This window comes from Sycon ciliatum, chromosome 6 (genome assembly GCF_964019385.1).
Source record: "Sycon ciliatum chromosome 6, ocSycCili1.1, whole genome shotgun sequence".
In the NCBI taxonomy this organism is placed as follows: domain Eukaryota; kingdom Metazoa; phylum Porifera; class Calcarea; order Leucosolenida; family Sycettidae; genus Sycon; species Sycon ciliatum.
In genome coordinates, this window is record NC_088648.1 from 20,900,875 (window position 1) to 20,923,464 (window position 22,590).

A 22,590-nucleotide genomic window follows, 5' to 3' on the forward strand; every position below is an offset into this window, starting at 1 on the left:
ACTACTACTACTACTACTACTACTACTACTACTACTACTACTACTACTACTACTACTACTACTACTACTACTACTACTACTACTACTACTACTACTACTACTACTACTACTACTACTACTACTACTACTACTACTACTACTACTACTACTACTACTACTACTACTACTACTACTACTACTACTACTACTACTACTACTACTACTACTACTACTACTACTACTACTACTACTACTACTACTACTACTACTACTACTACTACTACTACTACTACTACTACTACTACTACTACTACTACTACTACTACTACTACTACTACTACTACTACTACTACTACTACTACTACTACTACTACTACTACTACTACTACTACTACTACTACTACTACTACTACTACTACTACTACTACTACTACTACTACTACTACTACTACTACTACTACTGAGAACGTTGACTTTATTTGATAAACTGGGTGCCGGAATGAAGAATTCAAAAAACGGAAGCAAAGAAAGCAATGGTGACAAATCCAATCAAGTATATCGTAGATAGGAAAATCAAATCAAATAAATCGGAAAATCCAATAAGAAAATAAAATAAAAGAATCAAGTCAACTATCGAATACCAAAACAAAGAGTAAACCCGCATCCGCAAACACAATCAAAGCAGCACCGTTTACCCAACTCATCCAACAACCCAGACAAGAGAAAACCAGATAAGGTACACAAAGAAAACGGGCAAGTCAACCATCAAATCATGACCAACATATAATAGCAAAATTGCTACAACAAAAATACAGACAATATCATGAAACAGTTAGGTCAGGCATGCTAAACAGCCAGGTGGGCACGGGCCCTACACTCCACCACAAAACCGCCATGACCAGCACCCATGAGCCTTCGGCGGTACGAGTGCCGTGACCCCCGCAGACAAGTTATTTGCCAGCGAATCAGGCACACACTGATCCGGGCACGAAGCTGGCGCATGATCAGTGAGTAGGGGAGATCACGGTTCCTCTCACTGATTTGAGCTGCTAACGACTTCAGGAATATTGACGCCTCCGGCGCACACTGCCCATTGGTGGCGAAAACCAACGGCGTGAACGAACCGCGGTCGACGTTGTTGATCCGGCTCGAGTACTGGCGCTTCTTCTGCCTCTCGTTGTCAGACAACTGGCTCGCTACTCCCGAACGCGACAGCAAAGACGGCCTTGGGTGGGTAACCCGAACATCAAAGAAGGCGTTTTGCTGTCGCGTCCAGAAACCGCGAGCCCGTATGTCTGCACGAGCGGCATCAGCTCTAATACCTGAGACCGTCTCACCATCGAGAGGCAGCAGAACAGGCTCCAACTCGACATCATACGCCACCTCGGACATGGCACTAGCCAGCAGGTCCCGAACCTCGTTGTGACGTTGCGTTGGGTACCCGCCACAGGGGCATGTCATAGCGTGGTGGCTTGTCATGTCTTTGCCACACACGCATGATGCTGGCAAACCTTCCAAGGGAAGGCCATATCGTAGGCCCACAGCATCACGGAAATCCGTCCTGCTGAAAACGGTCCCAGGCATTGTAGTCGCAGGTGGAGTCGTCAACCAACTTGAGACGCCATCTTCACCTGCGACCTCTACCAGTAGCCGTTGCGTGGGCGGGAGGCCGGATCGGATCTCCTCTGCCAAGTTCCGCTGCTGAACACGGCGCGCCGCCCGAGCACCTGCAGCCAATGTCCTGCATGCTGCTACCACAGACGACACCTCATGCGTGGAGGTGCCACCGACTACCAACTCCACCATGGGTGCAATGGCGTCTCGGCACAAGGTGCGCTCAGCAGCCGCCCGTGACACATTGCTACGGACCGCAAGACCACCAAGCTTTGCTGGAAGGGAAAGCAGTGCTCGCAAACCTCCCTCAACCGGCACAGAATGGCCCGTGAATGCAGGCAGCAGCTGATCATTTAGGACGCGATCCAGGGGTGCGTAGAGTGCCCCGTCAGCATTAGCAACGCGCTGCAAGTATGACCACCGAGACTGAATGGCAGAGATGAATAAGTGGTAAGCCGCGTGGGGCTGGGTCTCTGCAACACTCGCCAGCCTCTTGGTTAAAGCACACCAGTCACCCACACGGCTTCCCACAAACCCATCACAGAACTCAGTGTTGCCGATGACTCCACCGAGATACCGGACGCCATCAGAGCAAATCCGGATGCCAGTGCCAGCAAATACCCGCTCAGCGTCTGACACCAGATGGCTCTTGACGAGGAGCACGGTCTTGGCAGCATTAGGCTTGTAGCCATACTTCGGGCCCTCAGCCGAGATGCAGTTCCAGTACTCACCGAGTGCCACAACGCGGTCCACAGCGGCATCGTCGTCAGCATACCACACCTGCATGGAACCACTGCATGTTGTGGACAGATGCTTGGCCAGAGGGACGGTAGCCAAAGCATAAAATGCCATGGCCAGTGGATCTCCTTGGCACGTGCCCTCTCTTGAGTAGAGTGTCTCGCCACCATCCAGGTACAGGGGGATATCCGCTTGGTACGTGTTCACAAATACCCGCCCTGCAGCTGGGCACACGCGTGGTATGTTGTTCAGTGCAGCTGCCCGGTTCACTGAATTAAAGGCGTTAGTGGCGTCGACGAGGAGTATTGCCTCTGACTCCTCCTTGGCAAATACCGATGACAGCGCCTCCACAGCCACTTCACATGCCGATGGTATCCCGACGCACAGCTGGGTTGGCGCCGTCGCAATCACCACATCCTTCTCAATCGCCGCCATGATTGCCTTGCCAACTGCACGCCGAAACACCTCACCCACAGCGATGGGCCGCACGCCAGGTCGCTTATCCAGTGGTATCAGTCGCGCTGCCAGAAACGGGCGCAGATGCAAAGCGTCCAGCCTCTCCGTGCACAGGCATTTGGCCACGCGAGAGAGGGCCGAACAGAGCTCGTCAGAAGCTGACTTGAACATGCCAACCATCCGACGCCAGGCAGCCGCATCCAAAGCCGAAGGTCCAGCAGCTCCCTTCATTCCCAATATCGTCTTCTTCATAGCTGCTGGTGTTATCGCCTCAAACATAACTGGATCCGGGGGGTCGGGGCTACAGTCCAGTAGGATGTCTGGATCAGCCGGCTGGGGAGCAGGGTGCTTATCCCGCAGGTGCTCTAGAACTGACTTCCCACTCACCTCTTCATCCAGGGGAAGAACGCCACCAGCACCATCAGCATCCAGGTATTGGGCAGCACTGCCAACTCGGTCATTGAAAACCATGTTCGCTAAGCGAACATCGTCCAAAGCACGTGGACTCGAATCACCCACGGCTGCATCAGAGAGATGAGCCTGAATGCATCGGGACTCCCGTAGCAATGGAGAGAGATCTCCGGCAGTCCACAGCCCAAGCCGCTTGGCCAAAAACGTCTTGTGGTCGCTAGCCGCAGATCCACGAAACGGCTTCTGCAACAACAGATGACAGGCGACGACCACCGCCGACCACGCAAAGGCCCGAGCACCCGAGCCATCCGTAAATAAGCCAATGAGGCGTGCAATCTCCTTGACGAACTCTTTGCCTTCCGAGCCGAAGGGGACCATAAACACGTTTCTTCTCCATGAGATGACTTCACGGTATGCAGAATCGAACATGCTCACAGTCTCATCAGTAGTCTGACTCCAAAACCCTTCATCTGCAGATGAGTTACTACTACTACTACTACTACTACTACTACTACTACTACTACTACTACTACTACTACTACTACTACTACTACTACTACTACTACTACTACTACTACTACTACTACTACTACTACTACTACTACTACTACTACTACTACTACTACTACTACTACTACTACTACTACTACTACTACTACTACTACTACTACTACTACTACTACTACTACTACTACTACTACTACTACTACTACTACTACTACTACTACTACTACTACTACTACTACTACTACTACTACTACTACTACTACTACTACTACTACTACTACTACTACTACTACTACTACTACTACTACTACTACTACTACTACTACTACTACTACTACTACTACTACTACTACTACTACTACTACTACTACTACTACTACTACTACTACTACTACTACTACTACTACTACTACTACTACTACTACTACTACTACTACTACTACTACTACTACTACTACTACTACTACTACTACTACTACTACTACTACTACTACTACTACTACTACTACTACTACTACTACTACTACTACTACTACTACTACTACTACTACTACTACTACTACTACTACTACTACTACTACTACTACTACTACTACTACTACTACTACTACTACTACTACTACTACTACTACTACTACTACTACTACTACTACTACTACTACTACTACTACTACTACTACTACTACTACTACTACTACTACTACTACTACTACTACTACTACTACTACTACTACTACTACTACTACTACTACTACTACTACTACTACTACTACTACTACTACTACTACTACTACTACTACTACTACTACTACTACTACTACTACTACTACTACTACTACTACTACTACTACTACTACTACTACTACTACTACTACTACTACTACTACTACTACTACTACTACTACTACTACTACTACTACTACTACTACTACTACTACTACTACTACTACTACTACTACTACTACTACTACTACTACTACTACTACTACTACTACTACTACTACTACTACTACTACTACTACTACTACTACTACTACTACTACTACTACTACTACTACTACTACTACTACTACTACTACTACTACTACTACTACTACTACTACTACTACTACTACTACTACTACTACTACTACTACTACTACTACTACTACTACTACTACTACTACTACTACTACTACTACTACTACTACTACTACTACTACTACTACTACTACTACTACTACTACTACTACTACTACTACTACTACTACTACTACTACTACTACTACTACTACTACTACTACTACTACTACTACTACTACTACTACTACTACTACTACTACTACTACTACTACTACTACTACTACTACTACTACTACTACTACTACTACTACTACTACTACTACTACTACTACTACTACTACTACTACTACTACTACTACTACTACTACTACTACTACTACTACTACTACTACTACTACTACTACTACTACTACTACTACTACTACTACTACTACTACTACTACTACTACTACTACTACTACTACTACTACTACTACTACTACTACTACTACTACTAGCATAGTGACCTCCAGTACGCTGTTGTGATGGCACAGCTACGCTGCAAAATTGCATTTGTCTTGCTGAGGTGGTCAATCACGTGCCTCCGTGGTTGCAGAGCGTCTTACTTGAGGAAGAGAATAGGCCCATCTTTTCTCGACCAATGTCGCCTTCTGTCCATGTAACCGCCTTCGGTATTCATATGTTGGCCTATTTAACATTGGCATGCTCTGCGGATTTGTAGGCATGCTAGGCAATTTAAATACTATCCTGCAAAGTATTTTGTAGGTGCTTGACTACTATACTACGTCATGTATTACAATTGGTACATGACTTAATAATAGCCGTTTGGCATGGTACAATAACCTTTTTTGTTTTATTTTTTATTTTTAATGGCTTTCTCTTCTTCCTCGGATGGTTTACAATTTGTATCACAATTATTTGTGGGTTCAGCAATAAAGGATGTGACTACTACTACTACTACTACTACTCGTACTACTAGTACTACTACTTGTACCAAGAGTACATAACTACACAGTGTGTAGTTATGTACTCTTGCTTGTACTCTTGAGCCTAGGGACGAGCCCGAGCAAAATGTGGTCCTTTGACCGATCATGGAACATCCATCTCCTATGCGCATAATGCATGCATGCAGCCCTGGCCACACGTGGTTGAGTTTTCCATCCGGGCTCATGCGTCGCAAATGGGTGAAATTTTGACGTGTTCTCCCAAACAAGGACTACGACTCTGCGAGTATGCGCGTATACGGGGCTTGTACTTTATCTACGCCATATCGATCTCCTTCCTCGTGCCAAAAGAAAGGTTTCGGCACGCAGCTCACCACGTCGTTGTTTGCATAGAGGGAAAATTAGCAGAGATCAATTAGTAGAAAACTAAAAGTTCACCAGCGTTTCTTGTTTGAAAGAACTGACGAGCCAGGTTGTCATCCGTCTTCCGGTTGTGTAAATTCTTGACTCGGTGAGAACTGGTAGAAGAATTATTTGTCTGCTGTGAAGAGTGGCACGTGAACTGGTGGCTGAGATTGGAGTGGACATTTGGAGTTATCCATCTGCTATTTCCACTGACATGCAATTGAGGCAGAGATTCAAAGGCTTGACTTGAGCAGTGCGAACGCCTTTTGTAGCAGCATTGAAGACCAGTCAGTTGTTGCCGGTCCGTAGAGGATGGGGCTGGGAAGACGCAGCCGGGAAGTTGCCCTGTGTGGGCTAACACCAGTCGTTTTCGTCTGCCTTCTTGTGGCATTGTCGTGTGTGCAGACCAGAGCACAAACGCAACCTCAGCCCGTTCGTAAGTAATGAAAATATTTGTTCAATATCGGCGTAAAAATTCACACACGCTGGCCATGCTGGACACACACACACGAATATTTACATGTTTCTATAGTTCCGTTGATCCACTGAGTCACCTGTGCAATGTTCAACCAAAAACATAGCAGTTTTATGGAGCAATACCATTGGCATAATCGTGACAGGCCAGTAAGTGTGTGCTCACACGACGCGCAAAATGACACGCAAAGGAAGTGACCATGGTGATTGGGTCACGTGCCACGAAAACCATAATCGCACCAAGAAAAACAGAGGCGCTTGAGCGGGACCTTGAGAGGGGGTGATCAAAGATAAAAGTATAATCACTGAGCGTTTATGCATGATGCACGATGCACACCACATACTGTTTGACTGTTTCACTGTTTTTCTGCTCGAGTGCCAGTCAGCTTATTGTTGAACAGGACGCAGAGTAGTGGAGTAGTCCAGGAATACGTAGAATCCGCCGAAGCAAACAACGTCTAAAACACTTGGACCGCCTGCCGCCGAGCATCGTGGTTCAGTAGTGAATGTTGTCATGACTGTTGCGTGAGCGAGATTAAATCACTGTGCACGCCACTGACGAACGCGACGAACGAGAGGAGCAGAGTCGATCTCTCCTTCATCTCGTGAGATATACTAGTATGTACTTAGTAGTCTCAACAAACAACAAAAACACCAGTGCTGCAGCATGCCACCTGCCGGTCATCCATCTTGTGAGCCGTCCTCTGCACAACGAAGCAAAAATATTACTTGTTCGCGATCCACGTGAATTTTTCATTTCTCCACGGAGAATATCACCAGGGAGTACTTACTCCCTGATATTTGTGTGCATGGTGACCATGCACGTGAAAGTGTCGTGTGAGCTCGCCAGTAGTTGTTCTTGCTCACGGTGCAACCCGCAGAGTGATTCCGACGTCATAGAACCCAGTATGCACGACCTGACACAGCTTTACTGAAATGTCCTCGTGATACTGTTGGAAACGGAAGGATAGATTCTGCCGACTGAGCAGAGACATGCGTCATGTACAGCTGATCGGGAACGTGTGGCCCGTCACAAGGATAGCATAGGTGCAGAAAAATGAGCAAAACAAATTCACGGTTCGCGTCAGACTCGGCTAGCGGCCGAGCTTTCCGCATCCGTAGGAACGCCACCACCCTTCAAGTGAGATGTTTAATCTTTGACTTCGTAGTGGGTCGTATCCACAGGGTTCCCAGTGGTTAGGAGCTGCACCCACACTTGATTGCTATGGGTTTTTAGGAGTGAATTAGGCAAAAGACATTTGTCACATTCCAGGACCGGCGGAAGCAGTTTCGGATTGGTCCGGCCGTACCCTTGCCCTTTCATACAGTTTGTGTATGATATGGAGGGGTAGTAGACACACTGTACACAAGACCTCCTCAACAGTAAACACACGTCGGTGGCAAAACTGTTGGTCCGATCGTGGCCGAACCAACAGCGGACCGGGTTCCGCCGGGCCAGCATTCAAAGCCGAAGCTCCAGCGTGTTGTTGAAGATTGCACGAGGACTACTTGCAGTCTGACGTGACATCTCAGCTACGGGAGCAGTGCAGGTGGAGAATATCACAGTGTTCTCTTGTCTAGCTGTCAGTGATGTCTGTGAATAGACTCATTCCCTCCCACACTGTCACATGAGTCCAGAGCTCCTAAAAAGGCCAACGGAAGTCTGGAGTTTTTCTCGTATGGCGGCGGAGTTTGAGAAATTCCCTTGAATTAGCATGATTTTTAGGAGCGGATGAATTTGGGCAAAGAAGTATTGATGGTGTTTCATATGATGCAGAATAGTCAGTCCAACTCGATCTCACACAAGTTGTGAAATTTGTTACTTCAGTCAAGTATTTGTAATAGAAAATGGTTTTAAAAAAAGAGGATCAATGCCCATTGATTTACTCTCTCCCTCCCTCTATTTCTCTCTCTCTATTTCTCTCTCTCTCTCTCTCTCACTATCTCTCTCTCTCTCTCTCTCTCTCTCTCACTCTCTGTCTCTCTCTGTCTCTGTCTCTCTCTCTCTCTCTCTCTCTCTCTCTCTTTCTCTCTCTCTCTTTCTTTGCCTTGAAACAACACTCCTCTTCATCCTGTACAGCGCATTGGAACTGCGGAGGCAACGGCCGTACCAGAACAGCGCTGAGTATTGTGTTTCCTACTTCCGTTTTTGCCCAAGAGGCCAGCAATATCTGCATGAGCGCAGGCAAGAGCATTCCAGCCAGCAATATGACCACAGAGGAGCTGCAGTGCTTGAGCAATTATCTGGACCACATATACGCGCCGAGTATGGGTCAGACATGGGTAAAAAACGAAAGTAGTGGGTTTGACTGCTATCCTAATCCGCTAGGTCAGCCGTGTCCGGCCAAGCTCAAGTTTGTCTGCTGGGAAACAGCCACAGGTAGGGGTGCCGTTTCTTTGCTCTCATGGTAACCTTAGTAACCAGCGTGATGTACGTCGAGTGTTGTGCCATGTCCAGTACACTCAAACGCCTCTTATCCGGACGCCTCAGATACGGGCACGTCTCTCTACCGGGCACCTTCAGCTTGAGGGCCTATAGCACAAATGCTTCGAATTTGGGGGTTTTGAACTTTTTCCGTGTGTGTGGAAATGCTTATGTTTCACTGCCAACCTATGTAATCCACACATTTTTATCAATGGGTTCCCTTTGTATCCTCAACATGTGCAATACGTGCAAATAAACTTCTTCAAAAATGATATCATACATGGTAGATGAGTTATCCTGAGATACGGGCAGTGCCCAGATAAGAGACGTCCGAGTGTAGATGCTGCTGCTCCCACTTCAAAGGGAATGGGAATCTTTGTGTGTGTGTGTGTGTGTGTGTGTGTGTGTGTGTGTGTGTGTGTGTGTGTGTGTGTGTGTGTGTGTGTGTGTGTGTGTGTGTGTGTGTGTGTGTGTGTGTGTGTGTGTGTGTGTGTGTGTGTGTGTGTGTGTGTGTGTGTGTGTGTGTGTGTGTGTGTGTGTGTGTGTGTGTGTGTGTGTGTGTGTGTGTGTGTGTGTGTGTGTGTGTGTGTGTGTGTGTGTGTGTGTGTGTGTGTGTGTGTGTGTGTGTGTGTGTGTGTGTGTGTGTGTGTGTGTGTGTGTGTGTGTGTGTGTGTGTGTGTGTGTGTGTGTGTGAGAGTGTGTGAGTGTGTCCCATATGGTGCAGTGGTATGTGCAGTCGATTTCCAATCGAGAGGTTGCGGGTACAATTCCCGACGATTATGGTCGCACACGTCTTTCTTCTCTTTCTCGGACTCTTCCTGACTTTCCTTTCATTCTCCTGGGTGGTTACCAACAGCCAGTGTATGCCGGAGTATGTGGTGTGGTGTGTGTGTGTAGAAAAAAATGGAAAAATGAAAAATCGGGATTCACTGGCCAGAAAAAGTCACTTCAAACAGCTGTGTGTTGGATACCAGGCTAAAAATAGTGGCGGTCAATTCATCAGCCTTGCAAGATGTGGAATGGTGTAATCCCAGCACAAGTTGCTATGTCTAACATAGCTGTTCGCTATCATCGCTTCCGCGATGGGCATGTCTGAGGTCTGAGGTGAGGTGTGTGACTCCATAATTATGGTGTGTGTATGCGCATATGCGGATGCGTGTGTATGTGTTTGTGTGTGTTTGTCCGCATCTCTGCGTGCCCACAGATGACGGCAGTCAGAGAACTTGTCCGCTGATAGATGCTCCGAGAAACAGCTTTGTCGAATATCCGACAGGACGCGAGCTTCGCAGCTATGCTCTGTCACGCTGTCTTCCTGACTTTACATTCGCAAGCACGCAGAACACTCAGTATCAATGTATCAACATGAGCTCTGGGGAGAATCCATCGACTGTCTTTGCCTGGCATCCGGCACCAGAACCCCCCGCCTGTGTTCGTGAGTAGCGATGGCTGATACGCGCCTACAGTATATCCACAAAAACCTGTTCTAATTCAGCCGGAAATGAGTTTTGGACCAGCCTGATTGCACGATGGTCGATGCTAAACCCGGCCGAGTTAGCTTCGATATGGTCCATGGTTTGGTTTGGAGAAACAAACATGGAAAACATAATTGGAAGCGCATTCCGCACTGCATGGCAATAGCAATTCGGAAAAAAAATGGTCAACCGTTGACCTATTTACTGCCAAAGGCAAGATACTCATCTTTTCCTGAACTCACTGTACATCTCGACGCACAGTTCGCGTGGGACTAAGCCAGCTGCACAGCTGGCGGTGCCCTGGACCTGTTCCCATTGCATCGCTGGTACATGTGGACGTACTGTCGCAGTAATTGTGCCGCTTCCAGGGCGTCGAGGGCAGTGCAAGTTCAGAGCGCCAACAGATGCACTTTGGGCTGAGTGTCGCGTACCATAACTGTACTGATATTTGCCCGTATTTCATCTCGAAGATTGCACGGTGGTCCCATTGTAAGCACCATCTACGGAAAGTCTTCTGGATTAGGGAGGGCGCTGGAATCTGATCTACTGCTGCACTGTGCATGAAGAGGACATTTTGGTTACTGGAAAGTAGAGAAGTTTTGCATTCCGAACTTCGGAATGTTTTTCGGCTGTGCTTTTCCGAAAAAGGGACGAGCCGAAAACGTCATTTTCAGTGTTTTGCATTCCGAAAATCTGATTCGACTTCGTTTCCAAGGGTTGCCATGAAAAACAAAATGGAGAGCGTAGTACTAGTAGGCGCCAAAACCGAAAACGTGTTGCGTCCGAATCTTGCAGATTCGGTTTTGAGACGTGCTGGTCCAACAGCAGCAGCGTGTGGTCTCTGACGGACTTCCTACTGATGCATGTACATGTGCCAGCAAACTTTGGCTCAGACGAGGCTAGAAGTTTTGCATTCTCCTCGAATCCCACAGAGCCGCGGACAAAGAGGTTGGGCACAAATAGGAGTTGCCTGAACAGGATCAAATCCATGTGCAGGTCAAACCGAATTTGGGTGCGGTTCGAAGACGAGGACGGACTGAGTGATGGATCGAGTGATCCAACAGCTGAACAGTCCTGTACTATCAGTAGGCTCCATGGCAGAGGAAGATGGAGTTAAATGTGAGAAGATCTAGTCAACATGGCGAGATCAACGACAGCAGCAAAAATCAAAACTACACACGTGGAAATTTTTCATTAATATGATCAGCGAGAACAGCAGAAAACAAAAATACATAAAATCCTTGGTCATTTCGTTCGTGCTCTGTCGTGTCAGCCTTTGGTGTGTTTGAGTTGACTGTTTGTTTATTTTACATTGTCACAATTTGTGGAATCTTCAGGCTTAGTGTTTTGCCGTCTGTTTCTTGATTTCGAAAATTAATCAGTTGACTTCCTAATGGGGCCTATCTTTTTAAATGCTTTGCTGTGTCGTGAATATGTCTGAGGCACGAGTCCTCATGGCATGCGTTATTTCAATTTTTAATTCTGCTGCTAGGTGTTACGGTGTACTGAGGCAGTGAGGGCCGATTGACGTTATTTTGCTGTTTTCAATTGAATTTGCTACTTCGTGTGGTCTGGAACTTTGAAAAAATAGTCTGGAAAAAGTCTGGAAAAGGTCTGGAAAATGTGTTTGATTTCACTGTGCGACCCGACCCCTAAATGAAAAATATTCAGATATGCCCTCCCAAACAGGAAAGAGCCGAAAATGTATTTTCGGAAAACCAAGCACTTTCACCACCACGCTTCCGAAAGTTCGACTACTGTAAAAGCCATAATATAATTATAACGAAGTGCTAACTCTAACGAGTTAACGAAGAGAAATCTGTCGTTAAAATAGAAATCGTTATACAGAAATCGATACATATACTGTCCTATTGAGCGTTGAGAATAAGTGAGAATCGTTACCTTTGGTACACGTAAACCAGTCAATTTTGGGAAATTGTTATATATGCGCCTCGTTAGAATAATGGCTTTTACAGTACTTTTTCGACTCGGGCCGCCACATTCCGAAAATAATTCCGAAATTCGGAATGCAAAACCTCTTTAATGTGTGGAATGATGCTGGTTCGTAGAGTGTGCTGGTTCGTAATGTGCCGGGTGACAGAGGGATGACTGTACTGCCTTTGAAGGACGAGATTGAGAGCTGTTAGGGGCATGGGTGGGTCCCTGTCCCTGGCTACCTGCGCTTCTCATTGTAAACACTTTTTTTTTTCGTAAATAAGCGTTTCGTAGATATCATTTCAATATCTCAACTACTTGTAAGAGGACAAACTATGCGATGACCATTGTTTTATTGGTGATAGAAAACTACAATAGTCACAAACACGTGAGGGATAAATAATAATAAATGTTTTTTTTTCTACCGTCTCCTTTCCCTCTGGATACTGTCATTATCATCATGATCAGGCCTTCTCCGTTGCCCGTTGCCGTTGGTGATCCCGAACGCCACCGTACTCGCCTTGCCCGGCTCTGCCACACCGGGCTACACGGCCATTGTCGTCTGCTCGCCGGGGTTTGCGCGGAGTGGCGCCCGCACTCTCACCTGCTCCGGCCAGGGCACCTGGCCTACACCACTCACGACGTGCACAAAAGGTAAGAATAGACTCGGATGTTGAGCCAATAGTATTAACAAGTAAAGAGAAAGGACCAATAAGTTGTGTACGTTATGTTTGTGCCTTGCTAGAGAGGTTCCGGGGTACGATTTTCCGTGCCAAAATCCATATGAGCGCTACGGATTTTTCCACGTGTTCTTCATACGATTTTTCGGCAAGGAGAATCCGTGTGGACTGGCTTTCACACGAACCATGGTTCGTATGGAGATTTTGCGTCATGGAGTGCAGAAAGATTTTTCGCGTACCAATGTGGTACGAGAAACATCGATTTTCCGCGGGAAGTTTTGATTCCGGTACAAATTTTCAAAATAAAAAGTCATAGCACAGGAATATGACGTGTTTGCAATCGTAACCTAGGCAATGACAGCAAACACATAAATTCCGTACTCCGGAACATTTCACTGCTCGAAAACGACGTATAAGAAATCTTCTACGGATGTTGACACGAACAATCGTACTCCGGAACCTCTCTGTTGTCACACTATCTGATTGTATAATAACTCGTTACCTTGGTTACCTTGGTGGACTGTCAGTCATAACTAGTAGCTTATTGATCCTTTCACTTCACTTCATAGCATTATAGCGTAACTTGTAGTTCCTTGCTCCTTTTCTTTCCTACAAAAGCTAAGCTGCAGGACTGCTCAATGGAATTCGGTCCCCTCGCTCAAGTACGCGCCCGGCGTTGCGCAGCCGGCCCTAGCCCCGCTAACGCTGGGCTGGGAAACGGTGCAAGGCGCAGACTTGACTCACGCGACCAGATTTCATTGAGCAGCACGGTGCATGCTTTGGAGCGTGCGCTGTTGTGGTCCATTTTTAAGGATTCCGTAAATTGAAGGAAAGCTAACGTAGCACCTCTCAGAGAATGGTTTCACTGTGTCTTTCATTGTAAGATATCAGGCTGCTAGATTTCTATGTTGTTGTTGTTGTTGTTGTTGTTGTTGTTGTTGTTGTTGTTGTTGTTGTTGTTGTTGTTGTTGTTGTTGTTGTTTCTTTATTTTACTTCACCATATGAACAGGCAAGACTGCCTTCTCACCTACAGTAGACAGACTCGTGCGCCCAAGAATGCGGTTTCAGAGGGCCAGCCTAGCAAAGTTCTTATTTTTCAACGCCCCAGGCTACGTTCTTATTTCGCGTTCTTACGCGTCCAACATGACCCGTGACGCTCATATACAATGCACTTTGCTCTACATCATGTACCGGTTGTACAATTTACATGCACGTGCAGTATGTAGTGCTGCACTGGGTGATGTTTTTGCGAGGACCCGACAAGACTTTGTGGTTGCAGACTTGTTTTTCATGTACTCGGAAACATGAAATACCAAAAAAATTTGCGTTCTTAACCCTTTATTACCGGCCTGCAGACTTTCGATCATATATGATCGAAAGTCTGTAGGCCAGTAATATCTTCGTAACTCCATCATTTCTTGTGCGAATTCAACAATCGAAAGGTCTATTTGGTAGCAGAAACTCCAAGCTATCCAATGCAACAATCGCCGAAGAGTTACGATGTCGGACGCCTGAGATATCGCGCGCCGTATTCTCATCTCGGCAAATTCAAATTTTTGATCGATCACTTCGCCGTTTTTGGGGAAAATCCCTTTTCGTGTGCTCTTTGAGCGACTAAGCACATGATAATGACGTAGTCGGCTGAAGTTTGAATCGTCTTGAACAAATTTGAGCGTTCTGCGATGAAGGAGAGTGGAATGGCGTTGATGGGACGAATTTGCTTGCATATCAGGCTTGGAGACGACTTTGCTGTGTTACCGCGCCTGATTTGTGGCGACTGGATAATGGAGCTTGGTACCCTGGCGTTGCTCTCGCCAAGAGCTTTCCAACGAGCCCTAGATTGTGAAAATTAAGTGAAGGAGACCAAAGTTATGACCTGGTGAAGTTGGAAATTGTGCTGAAATTCGTAATTCTGGTGCATGCTGTGCAAGTAATCCGGTAATAAAGGGTTAAAAATCTTGGAGTTCGTTCTTAAATCCAGGCTTGGGCGTTCTGAGATTTCCAGCCTGGACGTTCTTGGGCGTATGAGTCTACTGTATGTTGATTGCTAGAGTACTTTTACGGTTGAGCTCCTTCCCATTCTTTTGGAAAGCGTCCACCAAATCTTTCACTTCGCACAAGAACCTTGACTACCAGTCGCGGTGCTCAATACACGGCGTGCAGAGCTTGGTACAAATGAAAATCCGGCCTCTTTCACTTCATGTTCTCCGGTCATTATATCATAGTCTTCGAGTCTTTTGATCACAGCAGAGGCTTGGGAGACATCAACGTGATCCTGTTGTCCGCATCGCACAGTTCCCCGGCCCCGTACTGCCATAACACTGACGTGTTTTCCTCTACGTCCATGCTGAACCCCTATGTGGGTCACGGAGTTACCTGTTTATAGTCAAAGACTGGAAACAAGGGGAAACAAAGGAAACCTACAGCCCATTCATTGGAAACTGGCACCCTAACTTTTTGGTGTCTCTCTCACAAAGTCGTAGATATCGTGAAAACAACAGTACATCCTGCACTGTGTGACCCGTGCAATTACTCCTTGCCACATTTGAGGCCAGAAAAGTCCAAGAAGAGGGAAATAGAAATTCAGCCAGGTTTTACAAAATTAGGACAGGTATGCCATGGCAAACTGTATGGAGAAGCAGATCCGAAACCCAGATTTGTGAGATTAAAAGTGGGTTTTTGATCCTCAATTCGGCCCAAATCCGACTTTCAAAAGCCAGCGGGCCAGTTTCCGATGAATTGACTGTAGCTCAATCAGCCTGTGAACGAAGAGTGACAACAACAGGTACGCATGTATACTGTATAACTGGAAGTCTCTGCACGAGGCAATGGTGCCTTAAAATACCAACATGTAGGTTAATTAAGGAATAGTACGGTATTATGCGTGTGTGTGTGTGTGTGTGTGTGTGTGTGTGTGTGTGTGTGTGTGTGTGTGTGTGTGTGTGTGTGTGTGTGTGTGTGTGTGCCTGCCTGCATGCACTTGCTTGCTCCATACTAGTTCCGTCTCCGGTGCAATGTCCCAGCATTCCAGCCATCCGCAATGGTTATGTCCAGGGCAACATCAACGGACCCATTGCAGCCAACACACGCTGGTCGGTGTTCTGTGAAAGTGAATTCACCTTGTCGGGCAATTCCACTCTACACTGTGACCAGAGGGGGGTTTGGCAGCTGCCTTATCCTCAATGCATGGAAAAAGGTAAGCTGGCCTGTCAGTGATTTGTCAGGTTCTGTATGTGTGTGTGTGTGTGTGTGTGTCTCTCTCTGTGTCTGTGTGTGGGTGTGTCTCTGTGTCTGTGTGTGGGTGTGTCTCTGTGTCTGTGTGTGGGTGTGTCTCTGTGTGGGTGTGGGTGTGGTCTTTTTCATTTTTCTTTCCCGCGCACACACTCCGGCATGAAAAAATTTAAAAAATGAACAAAACCAAAAAGTAGGGATTCACTGGCCAGAAAAAGTCACTTCATAGCTGTGTGGTGTAGACCAGGCTGAATAGTGGCAGTCAATTCTTCAGCCTTGCAAGCTGTTGAATGGTGCAATCCCAGCACAAGTTGCTATGTCTTACATAGCTGTTCGCTATCGTCGCTTCCGCGATGGGCATGTCTGAGTCGGAGTGTGTGCGTGCGTGCGTGTGCGTGTGCGTATGTTGGGCGTGGTTTTAATCTGGCTTTGGAAAAACAGCGTGCCGTGAGGTCGAATGCACTGAGTAGTAGGCATCTTACTACTCCCTGATACTCCCTGAAGTCAAAAAAATTTCATTGATACTTGTGGTACGAAGTTTTTTCTTGGCTTTTGGCTTTTCGATTGGTTGATTTTTTAGCTTTCTTTAGTCATCTCCCCTGCTACATTCCCTCCAGACCAAAGTCAGAAATTGATAACAATGGTGATCCGGCCTGCCGACGGAATGCACGGATTGACTGCGCGCAGGTGTAAATCACTCTCAGCTTCAAGCTCGTACCGTGGGGTGCACGTGATCCAAGCAGATCGTCGGCACGGCGCTTACGGTACCGCAGTGGAAATTGGCCCTAAGCATGAAGAAGCATGAAATACCCAACCCTTACAACTGCCAGATAGACACCATTACATACGCCACTAACGTTATAAATTAAGGACATTTAGCAACGCGAAAGTTCAAAAGAAAATTCGAGTCTGGGAATGAGTACAGAAACAAAGGTCGAAACTTCGAAAACTTGGACGCAAAGTTGCAGTGATTTGCGAAAGTAACTTTCTCTTTTCTCGGTACGCATTTCACTACAGGGAGTAGTAAGTTTACAGCCGCCTGCTTGAGACTGAGCTGCATATACGGTACGGTACTATAAGATTCAAATAGCTTCGAGAAAAGTCGTTTCGCATTGCTAAACCTCACAAGTTTTCTTTTTCGAAATAGATTTTCGCGAAATATCGCCACCACCAAAAGTTCGAATTTTCGCATTGCTAAACGTCCCTATTACCCCTCACCTTACCAACTTGTCAACTCATTCCAGGAGAAAATTCTTCTTCTTCTTAGGCCATCATTTTTATAGCTATGTTTCGCGTCGTCCGCACGCATACGTTTTGACTTTTTTCGGAAAAAAATAAAAAAAATCGAACATGCACAGTGAGTGTACGATCGTGCGAGTCATCAGTGTGGACTGGTTGCGATACGGCGAAGCTGGGATTCAGAAATGGCCTTTAGGCCAGCGTTCGTAAATCGTTTGTTCGGCATCTGGGAGCAATATTCTATGAGCTTACACCAGACCGCATTGATCGCCTCAAGCTGAGAGGATGCGTCGTTCCGGAGCTCTTTGCACCGCTGCTGAAGTCTCAGTACAATAATCCAGCGAAGCATGGGCACCAACGGTTGCCTCCTCTGTCCAAAGTGAATATTTACTCATGCTGATAACCCAGATGTTGTGCTTCGATGTACGATTTTTCTCTCGAATGTACACCATGCACGAGCTATTGTGCTATGTACAGTGCATACACCTCTGATGAGCCTTTTTATTATTTTGCAACTTTTTATTTTTTCCACCTCTCGCATATGGTTCTGGAAGTTGAACTGACGCGAAACATAGATATAAAAAATGATGGCCTTATGGTTCTTCCTGCAGTGGTCTCAAGCTTCGACTTGGTGGAATGGCTGAAGAATGAAACTAGCCTTGTGGCGGTGATCATCATCATCATCCTGGTCCTGCTCTGCTTCGTTGTCACTACCGGCATGGTGCTGGTGTGGAAGAAGCGGCGCGGAGAGTTCGACCTGCGCAAGCCGTTCCACGACACCGGCTCCGTTCACGACACCAACGCCACTGGCGAGAGCAGCCGCCTGACGTCGACCAAGGCAACGCCTCCACCCACGCCGTCCGGGGGTAGCGGAATGTGGCGGCCCAATGGGGACTCCAGCATGCGGGAACCCCGCGGCTCCAATACCTCACTTCTCCAGTCAAAGTCCACGAGGCGGCCGAACGTGGCCGGCCGGCCGTCCATCGGCAACGCTTCGATAATCTCCAACGGCGCCGCACGTCCCAGCGTCATGTCCGAGACGATGTTAACGCCCTCGCCGGCCAGTGTGGGGCCGGCGTTTCACGAGCCCGGAGGCAGCGTTTCTCCTCTGCTGCAGCAGCAGCAGGAGCCGCAGCAGCAGCCGCAGCTGAACGAGCGCATCCAGACGCACTCGTTTGGCGTTCCCTACGCTCAACAGCAGCAGGAGGCTGCAAAGGCGGATATTCCGTCGAGCATGCGCCGTCGATCCGGTCCCGTCGATCACGCCCACCTCTGCAGCACTACAAGTGCCGGCGCCGAACCCGACCCGTTCTTCACCAGCAAACACCGGCGTGCCAAGTCCAACCCTAACATGGCGCACATGTACCCGCGCCGCAACATCACCAATAACCTCCCGCAGGAGCCGGTGAGCAGCGCGAACACCAGCGAGGACACCGACCAGACGTACGACGTCTACTCGATCAGCAACCTCCTCAGTCCCAATCCGTCCATGACCAACATGGAGTGCGTGACGCCGCCTTCAACACAGGTGGCACCGCCGACAGGTGGCCCCAGGCGCAACACCAACGCCTCGCAGCACTCGCGGGCGTCCCGCACCACGTCGACCAGCTCCGGCGACCAGTCCGTGTACGACTTCTATGGCGGCGGAGAGAGCTTTCAGTCCAGCTCTGTACTGTGCAAAGACACATGATGATCGCCATTGTGATCCGCTCACTATTCCAATAGCAACTGCCACAGCATAAGCAGGACCAGCAGTGTGTGTGTGTGTGCGTGCGTGCGTGTGCATGTGTGTGTGTGTGTGTGTGTGTGTGTGTGTGTGTGTGTGTGTGTGTGTGTGTGTGTGTGTGTGTGTGTGTGTGTGTGTGTGTGTGTGTGTATTGGAACTTAGCGCAAACAGGTCCGGCTTGCACGGCTTGAACAAACTCTGATCATAATGCCGTTGAAGTGTAGCTTGTACGGCTTGTACGGACTCTGATAGTACTGTCGTTGTTGTTGACCTGAGCGTGCTGCTGTTCTGGCACTCGTGGGCATCTGGCTCAACCTGCTCATACTCTGCACCTCTGTGTGCCGAGGTACGTCTGGACTGTTTCTCCCAGGAAGCATGTCCGTGTGTTGCGTTGTCCACGGCTGCTGGTATTGCCGTTGTCAGTGTCTCCGTATGTTTCGGCATGTACGCTGTGTGCAAGACTCGGTGTGTGTGTGTGTGTGTGTGTGTGTGTGTGTGTGTGTGTGTGTGTGTGTGTGTGTGTGTGTGTGTACGCATGTGTGCGTGTGTGAGCGTGCGCGTGTCCGAGACTGAGCACAACCGTAGCTGCCCTATGTTTCGCCGCATGTAAGCAAAGAAAATATCATTTTTATAGCAACATGCTGTTGGTCGTGATCGCACACCACAGTGCGCAGCCGGGAGCACTCCAGAATGTGCCGTCCTGTTTTCTAACCTATACTAGTAACCTTTTTAACAACATTAGCCGCGCGTTGTTACACCTTCTGTCAGCCTGCCGAACTATAGCTTTCTTTCTTCTTAGAACGTCCCTCTGCTTGTGGGTGTGTGTCTGTGTGTGTGTGTGTGTGTATGTGCGCGTCTGTGCGCGTGTTTTCAATACAGCTCGCCCTGCGTGGCTTGAGCACATTTATGGCATCCTGCCGATTCATTTTACTTGCAAAACACTTTTTGAGATAAGGCCTACAGTACAGTAGAGTAGGTGCCCACACTTCAACACAGATTTGGGCCAACTGTGGAATCCAGCTTTTTAGAAGTTTCCTCAGTACCTAAACTGCTTTTTTTACTTTGAAAGATGCTGGAAGCGTTATCCTGTTCCTTTTTTCTTCAAATTCCGACAACTGAGACCGCACAATGGCCATGCAGGAATCGGCAATGCAATATTGTTTACCGCCTGATCACATTACCTGACCACAATTTCATCTTGAATGCTTATAGCCGCTAAGCTCCTGCCTACATATCTGCATCAGAGTTTTGCTGAGCCTGATGTTTTTGAAATCTTTTGATAGGTGCCTGGTTTTTTTATAATTTGTATGGGCTGCTTGTACTTGTACGGGCAACGAACAACGCTGTCGTTTCTTGATAGCTCTCCAAACTATTTTCATTTTTGGCGGATTTGCTCTTTGCCGTATTTTTAAATTCCTCACGGTGACATCATACGTTATTATTACAACTATACATCAGCAAACTATTAATTTCCCAGGAGTGAAATTGTAAACTCTGGATCCTGGGTACGAGTACAATGTACCAGCGAGCAAGCTGTGCGTCTGTGCTTGCATCACAGGGTTCTGCCCACTTTAGAGATCAAAAAGTAACCGTGTGCATGCTATGCTGTGCACGAGTTCGGTTCGGTTACCATCTTGTGGAGTAATCAAACTTGAATTATGAACCCGATCGCGTACTGGCTGACTCGCGAACTCCTATGCGCGCCGTGTGTTCACAAGGTTTTGCTGGGGTGAGGGATTACTAGCAACCGTATCAGCAACCGTGAAACATCAACGGGAACAAGCTCTTTGGGGCACTACATGTGTTGACCAAACCATCATCATTACATGCAGTTCCGATGCTATTGTCATTACATGCAGTTCCGATGCTATTGTCAATACATGCAGTTCCGATGCTATTGTCATTACATCCAGTTCCGATGCTATTGTCATTACATGCAGTTCCGATGCTATTGTCATTACATGCAGTTCCGATGCTATTGTCATTACATGCAGTTCCGATGCTATTGTCGTGGACACGGAAATCCGGTCGCACGTCTAGCGGCCCCAAGGCGCTGGCCATGCAGCCGTGAGTACGTACACCGTGCACACATTCATAATTTTTTTATCATTTCAATATGCGCTGCAGCGCGCTGGTCGCATCGGATCGACATCACATGCAGCGTTCTGTACGCACTGAGGCTCAGTGAGGGCGCCGGCCCCGGTCAATCGACTGAATTTCCATGTCCACAACAGTAGCCGAGCACACACTGACCACCAGCCTGTAGGTACACACCCTTCACACCGACCACGTGCCCGCAGGCACGGGTGACAACTAAGCATGCACACATTGGCTGCATGAGCTAGCATCGGAACTACATGAGGTAATGATGATGGTCTCGTCGACGCGTCAAGAACTTGAAGGTGCCCCAAAGAGCTTGTTCCCGTTGATGTTTCACGGTTGCTGATGCTCCCTAGTATTCCCTCACGCCAGCCTAACGCTCTGAACACACAGCGCATGCAGGAGTTCGTGAGTAAGTCAACATGCGCCCGGTTGCATCATTCAAGTCTAGCTAGAGATGATGACCCGGAGGCACAGCCGAGCACACACACACCGGCCATGGCCAAGCAGGCGCAGTCACACGCCATCCTACTGTCGTGGACATGGAAATCCGGTCGATTGACACGTGCGCGAGGCCGGCGCCCTCAGTGCGTACAGAGCGCTGCGTGGAGCGCACGTGTTGATCGTATGCGCACTCACGGCTGCATGGCCAGCGCCCTGGGGCCGCTCGACGATCGACCGGATTTCCATGTCCATCACAGTACATGCACATCCCAGCACACGGAGGACACGCGCCATCCTACACGCACGTCCCAGCACACGGAGGCCACCAACCCGCGGACACGCGCCATCCTACACGCACGTCCCAGCACACGGAGGCCACCAACCCGCGGACACGCGCCATCCTACACGCACATCCCAGCACACGGAGGCCACCAACCCGCGGACACGCGCCGTCCTACACATACGTCCCAGCACGCGGAGGCCAACAACCCGCGGACACGCGCCATCCTACACGCACATCCCGGCACACGGAGGCCACCAACCCGCGGACACGCGCCATCCTACACGCACATCCCAGCACACGGAGCCCACCAACCCGCGGACACGCGCCATCCTACACGCACATCCCAGCACACGGAGGCCACCAACCCGCGGACACGCGTCGTCCTACACGCACATCCCAGCACACGGAGGCCACCAACCCTAAGACACGCGTCTCTCACCGGCAGATCCGTAGACCTGCCCAAG

General features: G+C 48.1%; 1 protein-coding gene across 1 annotated transcript; it reads left to right on the forward strand.

The window, feature by feature from the left end:
* Nucleotides 1-6,067: 6,067 nt before the first annotated feature.
* On the forward strand, nucleotides 6,068-20,092 carry LOC135819627 (uncharacterized). The gene is made up of 6 exons (XM_065332870.1): nucleotides 6,068-6,552; nucleotides 8,671-8,970; nucleotides 10,220-10,447; nucleotides 12,891-13,076; nucleotides 16,102-16,299; nucleotides 18,185-20,092. Exons 1-6 carry the CDS (start codon nucleotides 6,429-6,431, stop codon nucleotides 19,261-19,263), a joined length of 2,115 nt encoding a protein of 704 aa, XP_065188942.1. The 5' UTR covers nucleotides 6,068-6,428; the 3' UTR covers nucleotides 19,264-20,092.
* Nucleotides 20,093-22,590: the final 2,498 nt, after the last annotated feature.